The 21327-nt window shown below is 40.4% G+C and overlaps 1 protein-coding gene across 1 annotated transcript; it reads right to left on the bottom strand.

The window, feature by feature from the left end:
* Positions 1–4958: 4958 nt before the first annotated feature.
* Positions 4959–20995, bottom strand: cenpw (centromere protein W). The gene is made up of 3 exons (XM_048531752.2): positions 20865–20995; positions 13613–13726; positions 4959–5396 (listed from the first exon to the last, which is right to left on the bottom strand). The coding sequence occupies exons 1-3, from the start codon at positions 20955–20957 to the stop codon at positions 5370–5372; spliced, it is 234 nt and encodes a 77-aa protein (XP_048387709.1). The 5' UTR covers positions 20958–20995; the 3' UTR covers positions 4959–5369.
* Between the last annotated feature and the right edge of the window lie 332 nt (positions 20996–21327).

Raw genomic sequence — 21327 nt, 5'->3', positions numbered from 1 at the left:
TGTCAGCAGCTCAATTCGCGTCATTAATATTCAGCTTCCAATCTAACCAAACACTTTAAACAATCTAGGAGTTAAGGAAGTCTCACTATGGAAACCTCAGCAGTTACACGCCAGGTTCAGCTCACCGCATGCTCCGAAGAACATCTACGATTTGTACGACCACAGTGCATCCAGGGCACGTACCATGGGCACAAGACACATGCATGGACTTATCCACAGATAATGGCATCGGAAATTAGCTAAACCCTTTATGACCATCACACTACCATTCTGATACACTGGCATGGAGCTTTGAAAGCACAGACTTGCTTTGCAAGGTGCACCAGCCAGTAGCATTGAATAGCTGCAGCAGGCACAGATTGTGCACAGAGATGGATATTCAACTCTCAGATTGGATCAGGCTGCATCTCAGTTGCTTGCCAACTTTCTCAGTGCTCATTCACTTAAAACCTTCCAGCATGCACACACCATCACTGTCTTGGTTTAATTCACTGAGATAATTAGTCACACAGCCAGGAATCTTGACTTGCCGGTTAGCAATCTTCAGTCAATGGGAATGGACATACTGCTGTATGGTCCTGTGCTGCATTAATCTTATAGCTGCACCATGAGCCAGAAATCTAATGCAGCAAGCACACTGTACGTGCAGCAAGCAGGCTGACATGTCTCAAAGTCTTAGTGGAGTAATCCTCACCAATGTCTACGAAGGCACCTGTCAGTCAGGGGGTCCTAGCACAGAAAGTAAAGGGCAGCCTCTCATATCTGTCCAGGGGATTGGCCACGGTCAAGTTCTGTTCACAGCGATCTTACTCAGGGAACCAGGCCTCTCTAGTCAAGGGTGTTGGTTCACAATTAGCCCTATGGGTGGATAGTAGCCAGACCAGTGGTAATAGTGTTAACACAGCAGAGTTGTGGGCATTCTTGTCTAGTGCTGACATTGAATCATTCAGTGAGGTGAATCACATAGTTCATTAGCTCCATCCTCAGAAACTAAAGGGCAAAGACAAATGCTGTGTGTGTGTGTGTGTGTGTGTGTGTGTATGTGTGTGTGGGGGGGGCGGGGGCGGTGTCAAAGCACAAATTTATTATTTGGAACTAGGGTTTGCAGGCTGGTGGGAAGTGGGATAACAGCACCTGCAAGGAGGACAATACAGTAAATCACGAATGGGAAGGGACAATGCAAAAGGTGGGTGTTCATCCAGGATCTGACACATCCTGGCTTCATAGGTGGAGAGGTCACCTCATATTCCAGGTGCTGAATGAGAAAGATGTATGGGTGCCAATATATGTAAATAGTTGTTTGGTTGAAGACCTGGGGAGGTGCACTGCCTCTGAGATTCACAGGAAGAGCTAAAAATATTTGGGGCTCACCAACAATGGTCAGGAGGCGGCTGAAAACTATCAATCTCACATTTGTTTCTCAGCCTATTGGGAAGTCAAAGTACACACTGAGGAACAAAATGACTTCCACCAACATTCTTATTCTTTAACTTTGACTTTTATAGTTGTTTTGAAATAGCACTTGCATCCAATGATATGTTTTTAAAACTGAGAAAAATTATAAAGACATGCTCGCATGATACATGAATGTGTCTCTGTATGCATTCCCAGGCCGACATGGCTTGTTCTAAATCTACATAATCTGGAAAATTTACTATGAATTCACAACTACATTCTCAGCACTGATTGCATATTTTTAATCACCTACATGTTTACAGCACAATTTCTCAACAAATAAAGATTATATAATACAGGCTTCAGAATCATTTAAATGTCAATTTAAACAAATTGTAGAAATGTGTAAATCAGTAAATATAAAATTTTATCAATCCACAACAATCAGATATGTAATCTTATGGGCCTTTAAAACATTATAGTAACAAAGCTACCCCACTACCTTTAAAATGTCCCTGAATATTTGGCTCTCAGCTATGATTTCCTTCTGACCAAGTCCCCATAATGGCTATAAGATCACACCCAATAATCTCTATTTGTGCCATTAATTCATTTGTTTTGTTCTGAACACTCCAGTAATCTTTCGTTTTACCTTTTGTTCCCCCTCTCTCCCTACTTGCTTTTTTTTTTACATGCTTGTATGCCCTGTCTCCTTGTTTCCCACTCTAGACAGTATTATCGAAGTATTTGTCCTGTATTGCCCGATGTCCTTTTGCTTAGCAAGCCTATGTTTCCTCCACACACCCATTTATAGTCCACTATTTTAAAGCCCTCTAATTCTATTCTATTGCTTTCTGTCTCTCCTAGTGTTGAGCAGCCTGGTTTTATTCTAATATACCATCCTAGTTCCCTCATAACTATCTAAAAAATATCCTGCACTGTCATCTCACTGACACCAGAAAGTCATGTCTGCCACAGTAGAAATGCTACTGTAGAAACAGGCCAAAAATCCTGCAGCGATTCAGTCATCTTCCAATTTCAAAGTCTGTCCACCATTTACAAGGATCTTATCTGGATTAGTGCAAGAAGCTCAGCACCATCGAGGACAAAGCAGTTTCCTTGACTGACAGCACATCTACAAACATCCACTCCCTCTATCACTGGCACTCGGTAGCAGCAGTGTGTACTATTTATATGATGCACAGCAGAAATTCAGCAAAGCTCCTTTGACAACACTTTCTAAATCCACAACTACTACCATCCAAAATGACAAGGGCAGCAGATATAATGGGACCACCTCCCAAAAGTTTCTCTCCAAAACACTCATCGTGCTGACTTCAAAACACATCACCATTCCTACAGGGTCACTGGGTTAGTACCTTTGAACTCTGTAGTAGTATTGTGGGGTATCTACACAAAAAGAATTGGAGTGGTTCAAGAAAGCAGATCACCATTTTCTCCAGGACAACTAAGGATGGTCAACAAATGCTGGCATCATACGAATAAACAAAATTCTTTTACAAGCTGCACGGCTTCCAGTATTGTCTTTTTCCTCGACTCATCATGCTGTAGGATACAATTTTTTGCTGACAGTTCTCATGTGTTTGTTTGTCGATCCCTTCCCTACATATAGGATATCTTTCCTCAATAGGTCTGAGTGACAGTTTTGGAAATGTTAGTTATGCACATTGCTAGGAAGCTGAAAAACTCAACCATCTCTGCAGGTCTTCTTTGGTCTTGGGGAATAAGCGCTGCGCTGTTCATACAAATTTAACTTTGCCTTTTCGTTGCATCCTATTGTAGTCTCTTCTTGCAGGTTTGGCACCTGATTTCTTACGCAGAATGCCTAATGCCTTTTTGCACTACATAACTTGGAGTGCAGAACAGCTTTGCAGTTATACAATGGACCATACCTCATATCTTGAGGATTTGAGAGTTGGAGAAAACCTGGCAACTGGATCAATAACCAAGCAAATTTAAAATTGCCAGCAAACAATCTAGAGGGGATACAAGAAATGTTTTCATTTGAGTTTGCACAATTCTACTCGAAAAGTGAGAACAGCAGAATCAATAAACAAGCTTTCAAAGCAGGAAACTGAATAGGTACTGGAGGGCAAGGCATTTGAGAGTTACAGTCAAAAAAAAAACAGGCACGTGGGACAAAGCACAACCACTTTTTCAAAGTCAGCATAAGCATGACTGTCAAATAGAGGCTTATACAATGATGAAATGCTATGGTTCATAAATTCTTCAGTAATATTGCCAGGGCAAAATTGATATTTCACTGTGGATTAAGCTGGTCTTTGGTGTCCTCAAGGGAATATACTATTTTTATTCCATGTCTTTCGTTAAGAATTTCACTGAACTACATATCAATGCGTGTACATAAAAAATATCAGCCTCAAAGCTTCACAGCAGAGCAGAGGTGAACTGTTACATTTAAATCAGCTGTTGTCCATAAAACTTAGATAAAATAGCAACGGCTTGCCCAATGCCCAAAGCATCCATGCCAAAAAAGTTCTTGATTTTATTTACAGCATTGTACAGCTAAATGCCAATTTTCTTTTTAAAGAAAAAACCTAGTCCTCTTTGACACTTTTAAATAAAATTAAAAATAGAATGAAGAAACATAACAATACCCTGTGTCAATGTAAAATTAGCTTCATAAACTTATTTACAGCACTAATCATGCAAAAATTATTTCAAAGTCAATGCCTCTAATTTAATTGTTTTTCTGACCATAAGTTACTTTGTGAAATCCAAGTGTAATTCTGTTTACTTAAATTTCAGGAGTGGGAATGCAACTCAAAGTTACGTAGAAGTTGAGGATGATGATTTAATCGGAATAGGCTCCTTTTCCAATATTCTTTAGTTAAATTCCGACAGCAGTGGGAAACAGTTACTATTCAAAATCTTTGGGCCTACAAAATTGCATATGTTGCATTGTGTCTCGGTTAGTACACACACCCTTATAAGAGACTGTCATGATACTATCACTGTGTCATAGCATGTAACCTCAAGGTATAAAAAGGTCCGACTCATTTCATATACATATTTACACACCCACACAGTGATCTAATACCATCTTACCCACATCTCAATTTGTGTTACAATTGCAACATCAGATAAAAGATACTCTCCCAGAGGCAAAACACACATCAGAATAATGCTTGCATACAATTCAAATTAAATTGTTATGTTCATTCAAATATACATTAGATAATATAAAAAAGGAGGTGGCAGGGCATTACTGCAATTCTTCTGAGATTTAATCAATCAGTCAGCTTGACTCTGATGTATTTGACTCTGACTACATTACGTAGTCATCCAGAATCTTTGTCACCCAAAAAAAGTTTTTAAAATTGAATTTTTTTTCTAAATGCTTTCAAAACAAGATAACCCAAAAATAATTAAATGAAAATTATAAGCTGGAGGAAGTTAAAATTTTCAGTCCTCTAACCAGACTGCTTCTAAATCCAAACACCATTGATTTCACACTATTTTCTCATGTTTGTATGACTCAAAAATATAAGTATTATTTAGCAAAATAAAAATACAACTCATTTTTAAAATTACAATAAATTGTGCTTTGTACACACAAATTTTAATCAGTCAAGTTAAAAATTGGATCTTTTGATCAGTGATTGATTTCACAGCATAGTATGTAGGAACCAATATGGATCCAACAAAATCAGTCAAGAAACTTCTTTGGCTGAAACTGGAATTATTTGTTTGCCCCCAGAATCCAAAAGAACATAAAATTGAAGTAATTTATTCTTATCAATGAATACTTTTAAAAGCAACCTATTTAATTAAATCACTTTTTTTGAAAGTTAAAGAATACGACAAAAATACTTATTTCAATTACAAAGAAATATTGTCAAAAAATTGATTTTCCTTTCCTCGATTTCATAAATTCAATACTTCAATTGACAATGATTTAGTAAAGTTGATAATATATTCATTGCTTTTCTTCAGCCTCTACTCTTCTTCAGAACAACCTGTGAATAAAAACAGAAACATACTCAACCACAAAGAAATTTGTATGTTTTATGATCTATCATTATGCTTTGTACACAATGATCTGAGAACAGGTTGTCATGTCTCAATGACAACTTAAGAGGTCACCAAAAATATTTCTACAGGAGTAAATTTTATTCAATTGGAAAACCATCAAAGGAGCATTACAACAGTCTAAGATCATTATACAAAGATCACGCACAAATATTTAAAATCAGAAAATTGCAATTTTGTCCTATGATAGTTTAAAACAAGTTAAGGCACATATACTAAATAATGAAATGAAAGATTACCTAAGCCCATATTTTACACAAAATCCAGACAAATCCAGTATCACTGATTATACCCCAAAATCAATCCTTTACAAATCAAAGTGATGGAAGTTGCCATAAAGGGGGACATTAATGGCAGCTACTGACAACCTAATGATGTTCATTTTGGGACTCACACTGACCACGCAGTTCCAGACTACATTTCAGTCTACATTAAACACGCAAAAAACGTGTTCTGTGTTAAATTTGAGGCAGTGACTTTTGACTGACTGTACTGTTAAAACCCCTAGTAAAACTGTAGTCAATGGAAATCAGAGGGGGGAATAAGCTGTCCAATGAAAAGTAGACATACCTAGAGCAAGGAAGATGGGATGGCTGGAAGCAATACTCTCAAGCCAGGATAATGTGTCCCTCAAGACAATGACCCAGGTCCAAACATCTTCAAATGCTTCATCAATGACCTTTCCAGTCAGAAGTGGAGACACGGTCCTCTGGTATTATGATTCATTTACCTTTCTTTAGATAATGAAGAACTTACGCCCACATGCAGCAAGGCCTAGGCAACATTCAAACTTAGGCGACAAGGGGCAAGTAACATTTGTGTAACATGAATGAGGTAATCACCTCCAACAAGAGACAATGTAGCTTCTGATCCATGGCTTTTAACAGCATCAACAAAAGCACTGACGGAAATTTAACTGAACCAGTCACCCATGTATTACACCTACAACAGCAAGCCACAAACTGGAGAATTCTATAGTAATGTTACTCACCTAATTCAATATCTGTTCTTCCATCTAAAAGGCAAAAGTCAGCAATGTGATAGAACACTTTTCACTTGCTGATAAAGATCACCTTTAATAACACAACTATCAAGGATAAAGCACTTCACCTGATTTGCTCCCTATCATATTAACATTCAATTCCCTTACAGCAGCCTCATCTTTGTTAGTGTACACCATTCTGACCTGGAAATATCACTGCTCCCTCATGGTCAGTAGCTCAAAATCCTAGCTTCTACTCCTTATTACAGCACTGTGGGTGTTACTGTGCCACATGAACTGCAACAGTTCAAGTAAGCCACAAACACCAATGGCAACTGCAGCTAGACAATTAATTTCAAGCTATATTCATTTAAAAGATGTAGATATTGCTGGCTAGCATTTATTGCTAAAAAGAACAGTTAACAGTCAACTATATTACTCTGGATCGGCAGTCCCATTTAGGCCATACCAGGCAAGGATAGCAGATTTCCTTCTCTAAAGGACATAACAGTGGTTACATGGTGCCATTGTGCCAGTTTTCTTCAAAACTGAACTTTACATTTCACTAACTGCCACATGGGATTCAAATCCACATTCCTAGAGCATTAGCCTCAGGTTCTGGCTTACTTCTGCAGAGCTGTTACTTTATGAACAGAGACAGGTGCGAACCTCATGGATTAGGCCAGGCTGCATCTCAGAGTTCTTCAATTGCTCTTTGAGGGCTCATGCGTTTTATTCTTAATTGGATACTCTCAGAATCTCTGCCTTGCCTTTTTACACTTTTCAACTTCAGTCAGATCTTAGCTCACAATACTTATGTCTTGCCTTGTTTTTAGCAAAGAAATGAAACAAGACAGCTTGTCTTGGAAGTCAGAGGTCATCAGTCAAGGGCATGGACACATTGCTATACAGCCCGATGCTAATTTAAGCTCATAATAGCACAGTGTGCCTGCCACACGTGCGGCAAACATGACCACCTTATTTTTCAAGGCCAACTGCTTATGCATGGTGAAGATGCTGCTCTCTTCACAACTTGAACCATAAAACATTAATTAGTGCGAAGGAGGTGTAACTTTTGTACTTTGGATGTTTGAGTTTTAACTAGAATGACAATCACACACCTAGCTGATGAAAAGTGAACAGATATTTACAAAGGTGAGAATGTGCTTGCCATCACATGGCATCCAAGTGCCATTAGAAGGTTGTCTCCCTCCTTTCCCTCACATTATATCTAGGGGCAGTACCAGATTCTGCAGCAGGGTGGAGGGAATGTGCTCTACAGTGGAGCCAATTGGCCTTGGAGTTTTGATCAGCCAGCCCCTGGGTACCTGTGTCAAGAAAACGTGCTGAATGTGTTTTGCCCCAGGCGGTTTGAACTGAGACATATGGTGGCAGACAGGGTGAACGTGGAAGGCCCAGTCGCCTCTTCTTCTGAGAGAGGTGCACCTAAGCTGGGGTCAAGATCCCTCCAAGTCCCTGTCATCTTACTTCTGGTGCACCAATGGCTAGAGTGATGGAGTACAGGTCACTGTATATATCCTGCATATATGCACACTCAGCAGATATTGAGTGTGTTGACATGCTCTTCAGCACATCCAACAACCTGCCCATGAAGACAGCTAGATGGTTGCACAAGAGGTGCGGTATGCCCAGCACTGTTGGAGCTCTCCAACCTTTTAGTCATTCTGCCCAGTGCCTCAAACAAACCTGCCTCCTGCTCCTTTGTCAATTTATGTATTTGCATGAAGCTGGCAACGGCTGCTTCAGGAGTCCTCTCCTGCTCGGGTTGAGCCTCATCCCTAGCACTCCAAGGGCATTCCTTACCCAAACAGCTGCAGAGGAGTGGCAGTGATGTGCTCACCAGCAGATGCTCCAAACTCAGCTATACCCACCAAACTGTCAGTATCTGAGGTGGTTGGTTTTGGGAGGCAATGCATCAAACAGCACTAGTGCCTCCTTCCTCAGAAAGGGAGATGTCATCTGGCATGGTTGTTCGTTTGATAGTGGTGACTAGGCAGGTTGCATTAGTGCCTAAGCCACATGAGAATGAATCACAAAAAAAAGAGAGGTAGACGCTCAGGCTCATGAAAAATGTCATGATAATAATAGGAGAGCAGCACAGCAACATTCAAGGGTGCCACGGCATGGAGATTTCAGTATCATCACATGATGAAAGTCCCACCAGTAACAGTGGGTGAGCAGATGAATATCATGCACTCCATCAGCCAGACTGGCTCTCTCTACACTGTTAATGGATGTTTTCGACAGCAATATGACAAAGGAAGTGAAACTGTGAGCAAGTGAGATGAAAGCAGCTGGTGTAGGTGGAGGGAAGAGATTAATTAAGTCAATAGGCAGCAGATGCTATTCAGGGTTAGTACTCTGGTGTATGGGGTATGATGAAAGCAAGTGAGGGCTGATTATGCACAGAACTGACAGAATCGTTTACCACATGCTTTGGCAGGAGGTGGGTGCAGTAGCAGAGTCAGTATGCACAAGGAAGCAGCGAGAAGATGGTCATCACCAATGCAAAGTACAGAGGTCACTGACCGTCTTACAGCATCGTTGTCTGTCCTCCAACTATAAAAACCACACTACCCTAATCGCAACTACAGACCAGGCAGGCAAGGTCTGGTCATGTGGTCTCCTCTGCTGGTTAGGAAGAAGTGATACCTATCATATCTGTTGAGAGAGAAACAGTGTTAATGTTTCAAATCTGATGTGACTGCTCTTCAGAATTGCAAGCTCTGAACAGGCATAACAGACTTGATAATATTAACTGTTTCTCGGTCCACAGATGCAATCAGACTTGTTGAATTTTTCCAGTATTTTCTGTGTTTGTGACCAAAAAAAAATCCTTAGCTGACATTGGTGTCACAATTACATGCTTTATAAAGCAAGTGGTTTTATGAATTCATTAGCCAGATTTAATTTTACAGAAACTAAACCAACATTCCCGTGACTTGAAATTACAGCTAAGCTGGCTGAATATGGCAGTGTACAGAACTAATTCCAAAGAAGCCATCCAGGGAAGTCAATTGGTTTGAAAACTCTAGCAGAAACATTTACTTTGGACGAGCGAGCGGGATTACCTCCTAACCAATTCAGAAAACATCAAGATAATCATCTCTCTGGAGCTGACTTATTCTAAAATTGAACTCTGGCTTAGAAAGAAACCTATCCCACCCATAATCGAAATTGAGTCAAAACCATCCATCTGGACTACACCAGGCATGATCATTTTTATGATCACTGGTCAGTTGTAAAGGGTTGATCATGTGACAAACCAGCTAACTACATTTAAGAAAGTGCTTGCTCTAGACCACAGACAAACACAGAAAACACATCAAACTAGCAAGACTCCTGTGTATGAATCTCTCTTCCTGCATCCAAATTAAGATTGAATACTATCTACTGATTAAAGATTTTCAGTGGCACATGGTTGGTCAATGAACTCAACCCAATAGCTACTATCTCCAGAATGCCAATTAGGTCATTCACCTATGTGTTTCAAATGTCTCAACACCAAACAGAAGGACTACTGAATTCAGTCTACAAGAATCATATCACTTCAACCTGTACTGGAGTTTAAAAGAATTACTTTATCTATCCTTCTACCTTAACCTATTGACGTGTGCCCTGATGTATGTGGACTATTTTTTATATTATTTAAAGCAGCTTACACAATAAATACTGGTTGCTTTTCAATATAAAAATCAAGACACACTTTCTTTTCTAATCATAGCATGTAAACAGTTAAGTTGTTCTTTGAATTCGCAAACATCTTTTGTTCTCACTTACCATCAAACACAGCAAAGAGAAAGTGGGAGGCCATTCAATCCCGCATTGCCCAAGTATACTGGGGAGATGGTTCAGGAAAAGGTAGGGGAGTGGCAAGGACAGAGTGAAATGATCACAGCAGAGAAAGAGACCACTCAAAATGAGAAAACTGTTCATTTAATGGGACCAATAATTCAATTCGGATTTAGAAGTTTACAGAGATAGTTTGTGGCAAAGCCACATGAGATGAGAACTAATTCTATAATGTGTTGCCAGAAAAGTGCTGATCCAGTTGAAAAACCATTTTATTTAAAAAATGCTCAACATTTGAAACAACTTCAGGAAGAATAAGAACAACAAAAAAAAATCTGCGCGTGGTAGAACGTCAGGGAGGACAGCAGCCAGTGTCACTTTTTATAGCAGGGCTATGAGATAGTTATTATTTTATTTGAGAGGAAACTGATAAAAATTGTTTGACCCCTTTCTTTACAGTTCTCGTTTATGGCTTGTGCTTACTGTTGTAATGTATGTATTACACAAAAATTATTTTTAAAGCAATTTCTGTAAATTTCATTAAATCAAATTTAAGCCTTTGAATCTTTTCAAGTTTAGAATTAGTTTGTACTATTGATTACAAAAATACCATTCACAAAATTAGGAAATCATTTTCCTTACAGCAGGTATGTAAAATATTTATCTTTCTTTTATGTCTGGAAATATGCTCAACCAAAAAAGATGGTACTTAAATGTACTTTTTTTATTTACAGATACGTAACAAAGCTGATGTATCTAAAATTTTGGGCTAAATATATGATCAAAATTAGCTGTAACAGAAAAGAGAAAATAGAACTGTTTTCAATAAGAAGTTTATACTTTCAAATTACCATAAATTGCAATACAAGGTAGATGAATCACTAAAACCATCGTTTTTAACTATAGCTTACTTAATCAAAAGCAGTGCTCAGGTTAAGTCACTTACCACATACTATTTAGGGCCACTAACCTTACTTCATAAATTCAAATTCAAAGGTTACAACAATTATAGACAACCTAGAGGGTATTCTGAACTAATTAATTCCTTAAGTGTCTAGTTCAAAATACTGCTTGAAGGACAAAGCAGAAAAAATGGAAATCAGAGTACTGGATCTATACAAAATGCACACCCCTGATAGTCAGCTCCCCTATTCAACTTCATCTGGGTTATATTACTTTAGTGGATAGCTTGACTGACTGATTAGTTACCCATTTCTTCCTTTTAATAACTATGCAAAAAGAGGCAAGTAAACCAACCAAACGCATTTCTTCAAATTTGTAAAGTTCAAGGACCAAAAAACAAAATTGGATTAGACCAGGTATTGCACATGGAGATCATGATGCGTTATTGGTCTTCATCTTGTCATGTTGAGGCAGATAATATCCTACCTTTTCGCGCTCCTTCCTCATCTAAACAACTCCAACATGGACATTAAGTGTGCTGCCAAATAATAGCATTCACAGCAAGGTAGTGAGGTATTTACATGGCTAGTACGATGCACACATGTCTGGAATCTCTTAAAAGGCTAGTGCTATTTGATGGAGAATTGCACTCATCTAACAGGAGCTGCACCATCTCTGGAAGCCATGGCTGGAAGATAAAAGAGAGCAACAAGCCAAAGTGGGTCTTTGGGTTTCTGGATATGTGTCTGGAAGCTTTAGGTAACAGAAGTGAAATGGAGGAACTAAGCTTGGTTTCCAGAGTGGGCCTGGAAGTTCTCAATGAGTCCCCCAAGAAGGAAATGGGGGAAGATGGTAACAAAGGTTAATTCCCTGAATCTGATCCAAAAGGAGCTCTCTGCAATGCTGAGAAAAGTTCAATGACTTCACAAGCGGTTATGGTCAGCAAGTGTATTTCCAAACAACATTACTTACACCAACATCACCTTCCTCAATTTTCCACACCTCCCCGTTCACCCATCAGCAATTAGGGTACATGCGGAACATTCAGAATCCAGTTCAATCCCTCATGCCTGATGACCCTGCTTTTCTTTTAACCACCTTTTGCTGCTCTGCATACTTTTGGTATATATCTAATGTCCAACAATCCAACACAGATATTTCAATCTTTTGTCATGAAAAAGTGGCAGAGAACTAGGGCAAAGTATAGCATTCTTAAATCCTCTGGAAACGATGGTGCTCTATTTCACATGATTAATGCTTTGGCATCTACTGTAATGGAGTACATTCAGGATAACGTTATGTTCCGACCTTGTATGTCTTCTCAAATCTAATCTCATTCTAATCATAACATTTATAGCTTGCGATCTGATAAGACCTCTACGACCCTCTTGCTTACCACCATATCCTTCTTCCCTCACCCCAACTGTCACATTCTGCATTTAGGATTCCAGATAGTCAAAAATGGCTGTTCATCAGCCAATGCTTCATCATGAAGGATAAAAGTTACACCAAAATCCAGAGTTACTCAAGGCCATTCTGATCAACAAGTAGAATTACCCAATTTCTCAGGACATTGCTCATCATTAGGTTAAAAAAAAAAGTTTTGTACAGATCCCTAGTCACTATTGAGGAACATGGGGAGTCCAGGTCCAATTTGGTAGAGAGTTTCATTACTGAGATTAGCTTTCAATTCTTGTCTTATTAAATCAAATTTAAATTCCACGAGTTGCTGTGGTGGGATTTTAAATTTCGACCCCACCCCCCCCGATTAATTTTCACCTGGATCTCTGTGGGAATCTCACTCAACCAGCGATCCAATGTCATCACCTACCACTCAAGTTACAAAAGAGCACAAGATGGCAATGAGTGTGTGTTACTGGAATGAACCATCTCCTTTTAAACCAGAAATAAGGTGAAGTTGTGGCCGAAATTAGACTAGAGTCAACGTTGTGTTGCAGAGTGAAGCATGGTGTTCAAGTAAAACGTAAGAATTTTGCAACTTAACAATACAGAGGATCTCAAAATTATGATACAGAAAGCCAATCATTCCATACTACTGTGCAGCGAGTGGCTTAACTAGACCATCCACAGAAATTAGATTGAAGGAATCTCCCCTGTGAAAGTAAATATTTCATAGCCTTGCCAATCTTTGCCCCAATATTAGCAAAAGAAGAAAACAAAACAGTTTAGGAGAAATTATTTTTCAGTTCAAATAAACAGTATTGAGGTAATGAGCAAAGAATGTTTAGATCCTTATCATTCATATTAAAGGCGAGATGTTATCATTAATATTTCAATAAACCATTGTCAAGATTTTTGGACAATGTCCACCGATATCAATGCCCCATAAAGAATAATTAATATACCTAATAAAAAAGTTATGCCACACTAATGAGATTAATATTAAATACATTATTGCAATTTAAAAAAACATGTTTGGCTTACCTTTGCCACTTCCTTGACATGCTTTGGTTGAATGGTAGAACTTTTTGATTCAACAGCTTTAGTCCGAGCCTCCAATGCCAAACGATGAAGGAACAAGAGACAGTTTAAATGCACCTATACAATTAAATTTTTTTTAAGAATCTTGTTAGAATGAATAGTTAAACAGCAGCTAGGAAAATGGGGAAGAAATTTCTATGCATAACCCAAACTAGTGGCTTTTATACATCACAATGACTTAGCAAGCTAATCAACAGATATTATCTTTCATATAGATGGGGCAATATTATGAACAGAAAATCATTTCAGACTTTGCCTTCTTGTTAACACACCTCCTCTTGGCTAAATTGAATTCAAAATTTACACTTGCAATAGTTTCACACAGATTTAATCTGTGTGTAAGTGCAGGTCTTTAGTTCTAACCGTAAGCATATAATAAAAATAAGGCACGGGTGACACAACTAAATTTCATCAATTGTTCATACAATTAGAATATATAAAAACAGATTCTTGCAAGTTGATCTTTCTCAAAAAAAACCACTAAAACATTGTTTATTCAATTTAAACACCAACAACAATAAACACTCAAAATCCCTTTAGTATTGCACCACAGCAAGTCAGATGTTAGAGACAACATTTAAAGTCAATGTTACCATTAGATGGACCATTGTGTACCATTATGTACAGAATTAGAACACTTAGTTAGAATACAAGATGTCTAAATTTCAATCTAGAATTTCTGATACTTGTTAATGCACAAATTGAATTGTGCTGTTATGAGTAGAGTCATATAACCCAGTCACCGCGCACTTTGATGGCCAGTGACATCCCACAAGAGTCAGAAGACAGAAACACAATATAAATGCAATACAAAAACAGGGAAGATAAGCAAAACCCTTCTGAATCACTCATCAGATCCCAATTGGAGTAAAATTGTATCAGAGATAATGGGAACTGCAGATGCTGGAAAATCCGAGATAACAAAGCACGGAGCTGGATGAATACAGCAGGCCAAGCAGCATCTAAGGAGCACAAAAACTGACGTTTCAGGCCTAGACCCTTCGTCAGAAAAGGGGGGAATGGGAAGAGGGTTCCGAAATAAAGAGGCAGAGAGGGGAGAGGCGGATCGAAGGTGAATAGAGAAGATAGGTGGAGAGGAGTCAGACAAGTTGAAGCAGCGGGGATGGAGCCTGCAGAGGTGAGTATAGGTGAGGAGGTAGGGAGGGGATGTATAGGTGAGGAGATAGGTGGTCAGTCTGGGGAGGATGGACAGGTCAAGGGGGCGGGATGAGGTTAGGAGGGAGGAAATGGAGGTGCAAGGAGGGGATAGGTGAGAGGAAGTACAGGTTAGGGAGGTGGAGATGAGTTGGGCTGGTTTTGGGATGCAGTGGGGGGGAGGGGTTCCTCAGTGGAATACGAGTTGCTGTTCCTGCAACCTTCGGGAGGCATCATTGTGACACTGCAGGAGGCCCAGGATGGACATGTGGTCTAAGGAATGGGAGGGGGAGTTGAAACGGTTCGCGACTGGGAGGTGCAGTTGTTTATTGCAAACCGAGCATAGGTGTTCTGCAAAGCACCCCGTCCCTGCAATGCCTGCCAAAAGAGAATCCCCCTCGTCCTCACATATCACTCGACCAACCTTTGGATACAACGCATCATCCTTTGACACTTCCGCCATCTACAATCCGACCCCAACACCAAAGACATTTTTCCATCCCCACCCTTGTCTGCCTTGTGGAGAGACCACTCTCTCCGTGACTCCCTTGTCCGCTCCACACTCCCCTCCAACCCCACCACACCCGGCACTTTCCCCTGCAACAGCAGGAAGTGCAACACTTGCCCCCACACCTCCACCCTCACCCACATCCCAGGCCCCAAGATGACTTTGCACATCAAGCAGATGTTCACCTGCATATCTGCCAATGTGGTATACTGCATCCGCTATACCCGTTGTGGCCTCCTCTACATTGGGGAAACCAAGCGGAGGTGTTCATCCAGCTCCACACTTTGTTATCCCAACTGGAGTAATATCACTTCCATGCATTCACATATCGCCAACTCCATACATAAGCAAACAGCTGTCTGCAATCGTCTTTAATGACACCATGCATTGGAGCACACTAAGTTAAATTGTAAGGTTGAAGTTCTGTTTGTTAAGAGTTCTTTTAAAAACTTTGTTCTTGGCATGTGGGGAAACTGGACAATAAGTGCTGCTCAACAAAGGGCAGTTAAGAATCAACACATCGCTGTGGGTCTGAAGTCACATGTAGGCCTAACCAGACAAGGATGGCACATTTCTCTCCCTAAAAGGAAACTGATCTTCACAGTAGGGCCTTCCAAGGGATACAAAACTTCCAAGTGGTTGGTATTGTCTCCTATTCTTCGCTCAATCAACTAAAACGCGGAAAGCTTTTTATTTATTCCAAATACTTTAAAAGGCATCCATTAAATCTCCTGTTAGTCTTTGCTGACTTAAGGAGTGCTGCAGCTTCTCCAGACTATCTATACAACTGTGTCCAGCAGGTAAATGTGATAGGTCTAGTGTGGGTGAAGAGAGCTTTCTGTTTTTAACTTGCTCTTCATTTTCAGCCGGCATCATTGGTTCATAGCAAAGGTTAAAAAAAAATCAAACTTGCAAGTCTCCTCAACAGGAGGAAAGCTATCATCTGGCTGTACCCTAACGGCAACATATGAAAACTACATCCCTTACAATGTCCCTTGCAGGAGCGCAGACATAATTTGGCCCAAGATGCGGGTGTGACCTGGTATTTCTGAACTAATCTCAGCTACAAGCAAATAATACCACTGCCTGTTGATACTTTGGGAGAGCTTGACGCCAAACACTGCACCCTGGTCACCAAAGAGAGGTATGAGAACCTAAAGGGAGACTGATTTCTAAACATGCCACTTCTCCAGCAACACCTCCTAGACTCTTCAACTGTGGAGAATTCTTTCACTTCTACCAAGTAGCTCTCCAAATGTTGTCTTCAACATTCTTGTTCTCTTCTTGCTACCCTGGGCTTGACCCTTCCATTAAACAAGCCTCCAGTTTCCCCCAGTGTCTCATCATCCTCCAATGTTGCATCAAGACACTTGAAGCTTGCTCATTATGAGCAGCGACCCTAAGCTAGCTTAACCCACTTACATATCAACCGTTTGACCCAGTGTGCTTCTGGGAACTAATTTTGTGAATCTTCTTCCTGTCCAACTCAACTCCCACTCCTGACCTTTGGTCACTGCCAGCCCATCAAGACTCATCATCTTTCTGCACAATTCCTCAAAAACATCCATTTGCTTGTTCACAAGACTTAATCATCCATGAATTTTGTGGACAACTGCATCAATATTAAAGCCTTACAGAAATCTAGTTTGGGGAGATAACATCTTTCTCCCTTAATAAAGCCTCCCATCTGATTACACATCCCAACACTTGCCCGTCAAGGCTATTATAGTGGCAATGTGGCAGTTAGCACCAGTGGCCTGACATCCTATTCTTCTGCCACGTTCACCTCCTTTGACCATCTCACCTTGCTCCACTCTTCTCACCTTTTCCATCAAACAAAAATTATTCTCTACTAAACTCCGAAATACAGTGTGTCACCTGAATATCTGTTCTGCCTTCCTTTTCAGCTCCAAATGACTTCTAATTTTCAGTGATTTCACCCTCTATTGCAACTCACCAATGTTCTCTCTTTCAGATCGCTGTCCTCTTGTCCTCCCTAACTTTCTCCTGCCATGTAAGCTCCAATTTCAATGTTCACAAGTACATCTTTGATCTTGTCATTTCACATTCTTGATTATCCAACTGTGCTTATATACAGGATGGGCTAAAATTGATGATATTTGACAGCTACATGACCTTGAAGGAGTCCTGTGAATATTCCTGTACAATCCAAAGATGGCACAATCAATGTATTTTTCTGTAAATGTTCTTCTGTACTTACTGCTTTTTACAATGCATAACAGAAAGCGTTTCATTCCAAGTAATTCGACTTCACCTCGGATTGGGATCGCAAGCGGTGCCAGGAATGAACCCAAGCCTCCAGACCAGCAGTCAATTGAGGGGTCCCCGATGGGCAGAAGAGCGCAAGGCTTATTTCTCTTTCCTTTCTTTTTATTTACTTAATAAATGTTCATATTCAAGTACACTTGTGTTGTTGCGTCTTCTCTGAACCACATTTAACCAAATCTGAAGAACCGCTTGGATACACTCCATGATCCAACACAACCTTTTACAAATAAGACCATTTTTGATCAGTTCTTTTTATTACTCACCCGCCACATCACCTTTCCTTGTCCCACCTCCCCCGCTATCCATCCCTGGAAAGTAAGCTATCCACAATTTTCATAAGAACTGCACTTCAAAATGATAACCCTTTAGCCCTCCCTTTATCACAGCAGTTCAGAAGCTGCTGATTCTTCAAACACACTTTCGCTATCACTGCAAATGCCATAGTCCTCAGTAAGACTCTTACTCAATCACTTACTCACTTAGCACTGGATGTACCAGGAGAGAATGAGCAGATATTTCCCTCAATTAAGAAGTGGGAAGCCTGAAGCCATTATATAGAGGATCTAGACAAAAATAATAAGGAGGCATCGGTTAGGATAGACAACTGGAATCAAGTGGGCCTCTTGAAGAGTATAAAGGATGTAGAGGCATTCTTAACAGTGAAATCAGAAGGGCAAAAAGGAAAAATGAGACAGCCTTAACAGACAATGTTAAAGACAGATTCTACAAAGTACATTAAGAGCAAAACAGAAACTAGGGAGAGGACAGGGCCACAAGGATCAACGAGGTCATCTGTGAATGGAACCACAGAAGGGAGAGATACAACACAAATATTTTGCATCACTTTTTACTGTGGAGAAGGGCATGGAGGCTAGGGAACTTGGGGAATTAAATATTGATGTCTTGAAAACAGTCCACCTTACAGAAGAGAAGGTGTTGGAGGTCATAAATGATGTAAAGGTGGATAAATCACTGGGACCTGATTGATTATATTCCAGGATTTTGTTTGAAGCTAGAGAAGAAATTGCAGGGCCCCTAGCAGAGTTATTTGTATCATCTACAGGTGAGATACCAGGGAACAAGAACTTCGCTAATGTTGTGCTTTTAATTAAGAAAGGCTGAAAGGAGACATTTGTGAACTGTCCCTTGGTGTGTCTGACATCTGTGGTGGGTAAATTGTTGGAGGGGATTCTGATAGATAGGATTTCCATACATTTGGAGAGGCAAGGACTGATTAGGGATATTCAGTATGGCTTTGTGCATAGGAAATTATCTTACAAACATGGTTAAGTTTTCTTGAGGACATAGTCAAAAAGATTGATGACAACAGAGCAGTAGATACTGTCTACATGGACTTTAGTAAAGCCTTTAACAAGATTCCGCATGGTAGACTGGATAGTAAAGTTAGATTGCGTGGGATTCAGTGAGAGCTTGCCAATTCGATACAAAATTGGCTCAATATTAAGAGACAGAGTGGGTGGAGGGTTGTTTTCAGGCTGGAGGCCTGTGACCAGCAATGCTCCACAAGGATCAATGCTAAGTCCACTGTTCTTAGTCATTTATATAAATGGTACAGATAAAAAGTTAGGAGGAATGATTATTAAGTTTGAAGATGACAAAACTGTTGGTATAGTCACCAGTGAAGCTTATCTAAGATTACCAACAGATATTGACCAATTGGACCAATAGGCTGAGGAGTGACAGATGGAGTTTAATTTGGATAAATGAGATATTGCATTTTGATAAAGCAAACAAGGTCAGGGACTTATACAACTAACGGCAGGACCCCAGGCAGTGATGTTGAACACAAGGGTTCGGGTATGTATCTCTTTGAAAGTGGCATTAAGAGGTTGTTAAGAAAACATTTAGCAAACTTGATTGGTCAGACCACTGAGAAGGAGTTGGGACAGCACGTTAAAAATGTACAGGGCATTGGTGAGGCTATTTTTGGAGTACTATGCACAGTTCTGGTCATCCTGCTATAAGAAGGATATTATTAAATTGGAGAGGGTTATAAAAGGAGGCTGGAGCTTTTTTCACGGGAGCTTTGGAAGTTAAGGGGTGACCAAAGGACTTTTCCCTAGGGTGAGGGATTTCAAAACTACAGTGTGTATTTTTAAGGTGAGAGGAGAAAAACTTAAAAGGGACCAGTGGGACAACTTCACACAGAGGGTGGTTCGTATGTCCAATAAACAGCCAGAGATAGTCGTAGATGCAGGTACAGTTACAACATTTTAGACATTTGGACAGGTACATAAATAGAAACAGTTTGGAGGGATATGGGCCAAACGCAGTCAAGTGGGCCTAGTTTTGTTTGGGAAGCATGGTCATCATGGACGAGTTGGAGCAAAGGGTCTGTTTCCTTGCTGAATGTCTCTATTTTCAATTCCCATGCCAAGCTCACACCAACTCCATTCCACTTCTTGGGCACAGTCAGAGATTACATCAGTCTGTTCGCAACCTTGGTATCATATTTGATATTCTGATTTTGCTACATCATCATTTCAATTGTCTGTTTCATTCAGCACAATGTTGTCCAACTTTATCCTGTCAAGTCAATTTCAGTTTTAGGAGTGTGCAACTCTGTATTTAAGTCCTTGTGTGACTTCGCCATATGGGTAATCATCCAAAACACAACAATCCTCCAAGATACCTGTAATCCTCTGATTCTGATCTTTTGGATTTTAATAGCCTCATCACTGCTGTCCAGCCCCTTCAGCAAACCAGGCTCCAAATTCTGGAATATTCCCCCAAACCTCTCAGCCCCACTTTTTCCCCTAAAAATTCCACTCCACCCCTTACACCCAGTCAAACTGTGGAGTCCATCACATGGACGCCAAGTGCAATGGTAACAGTGAGCGTCAGGAATCACTCTCAACAGCAACATACCCACAAGATACCCCTCCTCCATCTGAGGCTGACTGAGTGGTGGCCTGAAATGGGGCAGAATGATGAATAAGTGAGGAAGAGGAGGGATGGGCAAGGAAACCATTGGTAGGTTAGGCCAACAGAAAAAAGTCATCAAACAAGGCAGGCAGAACAACCCTTTCCCCTTCCGGGAAACTGGGAGAATAGGCGTGCTCCCCGGACACAGCGATGTTAGTCCAAGCACTCGGACAGCGAAGGGTGGACTGGTCATTCTAACCTGCTGATACTCGAGTTAAAGTAGAGTTGTAGAGCTGGAACCAGAGACTCGGGAAGGGATGGACTTAAGGCTTATTCCAATCTGACGAGCAAGCTCACCATGATGTAAATGTCCTTGCTGAGCCGCAGCTGCGGTTTGTATTTCTTCAACACCGACTGCAAGCTCTTCCGCGGCGGTGCGCGCCGAACCATCGCTAACGGTCCCGAACCTCGCCTTCCGTTCAAACCGCGACCAGCCAATCAGCAGAGAGCAACAGCTTCAATCCCCGCCTTTCCTCCCGCTGCCGCGCACGCTCACGTTGCGCGTTTGAAGCATTATTACGTACACACACGTTCACCAATCAGGTCGTATGAGATTCTTGTGACGCTGTAACCTTTCTACCTGTTGTACAGGTGTGTGAAACATCTCCCTCCAAATTGATTGAAAAAAAAGCCAGTTCCTAACCCTTTTGCCTCCTTAATTGAGTTATTTTAAACTGCTCTGTACAGTAACTTTAATGATTTTTTTGAGACACACAACTATAATTTTAATTGAACAAGATCTTTGCAACACACGAAGTTG

The sequence above is a fragment of the Stegostoma tigrinum genome, chromosome 4, assembly GCF_030684315.1.
Source record: "Stegostoma tigrinum isolate sSteTig4 chromosome 4, sSteTig4.hap1, whole genome shotgun sequence".
Classification (NCBI taxonomy): Eukaryota; Metazoa; Chordata; class Chondrichthyes; order Orectolobiformes; family Stegostomatidae; genus Stegostoma; species Stegostoma tigrinum.
Note: the sequence above shows the minus strand (reverse complement) of the source record. Positions and strands in the feature narration are given on the sequence as shown.

What these genes read in the sequence shown, in the direction of transcription:
- cenpw (XM_048531752.2), bottom strand. Translation starts at nt 20,957, where the DNA reads ATGGTTCGGCGCGCACCGCCGCGGAAGAGCTTGCAGTCGGTGTTGAAG. An exon ending in GCAAGGACATTTACATCATG is followed by an intron (nt 13,727 to 20,864) that starts GTGAGCTTGCTC and finishes TTAATTGTATAG; the next exon opens with GTGCATTTAAACTGTCTCTT. An exon ending in ATGTCAAGGAAGTGGCAAAG is followed by an intron (nt 5,397 to 13,612) that starts GTAAGCCAAACA and finishes TTTTATTCACAG; the next exon opens with GTTGTTCTGAAGAAGAGTAG.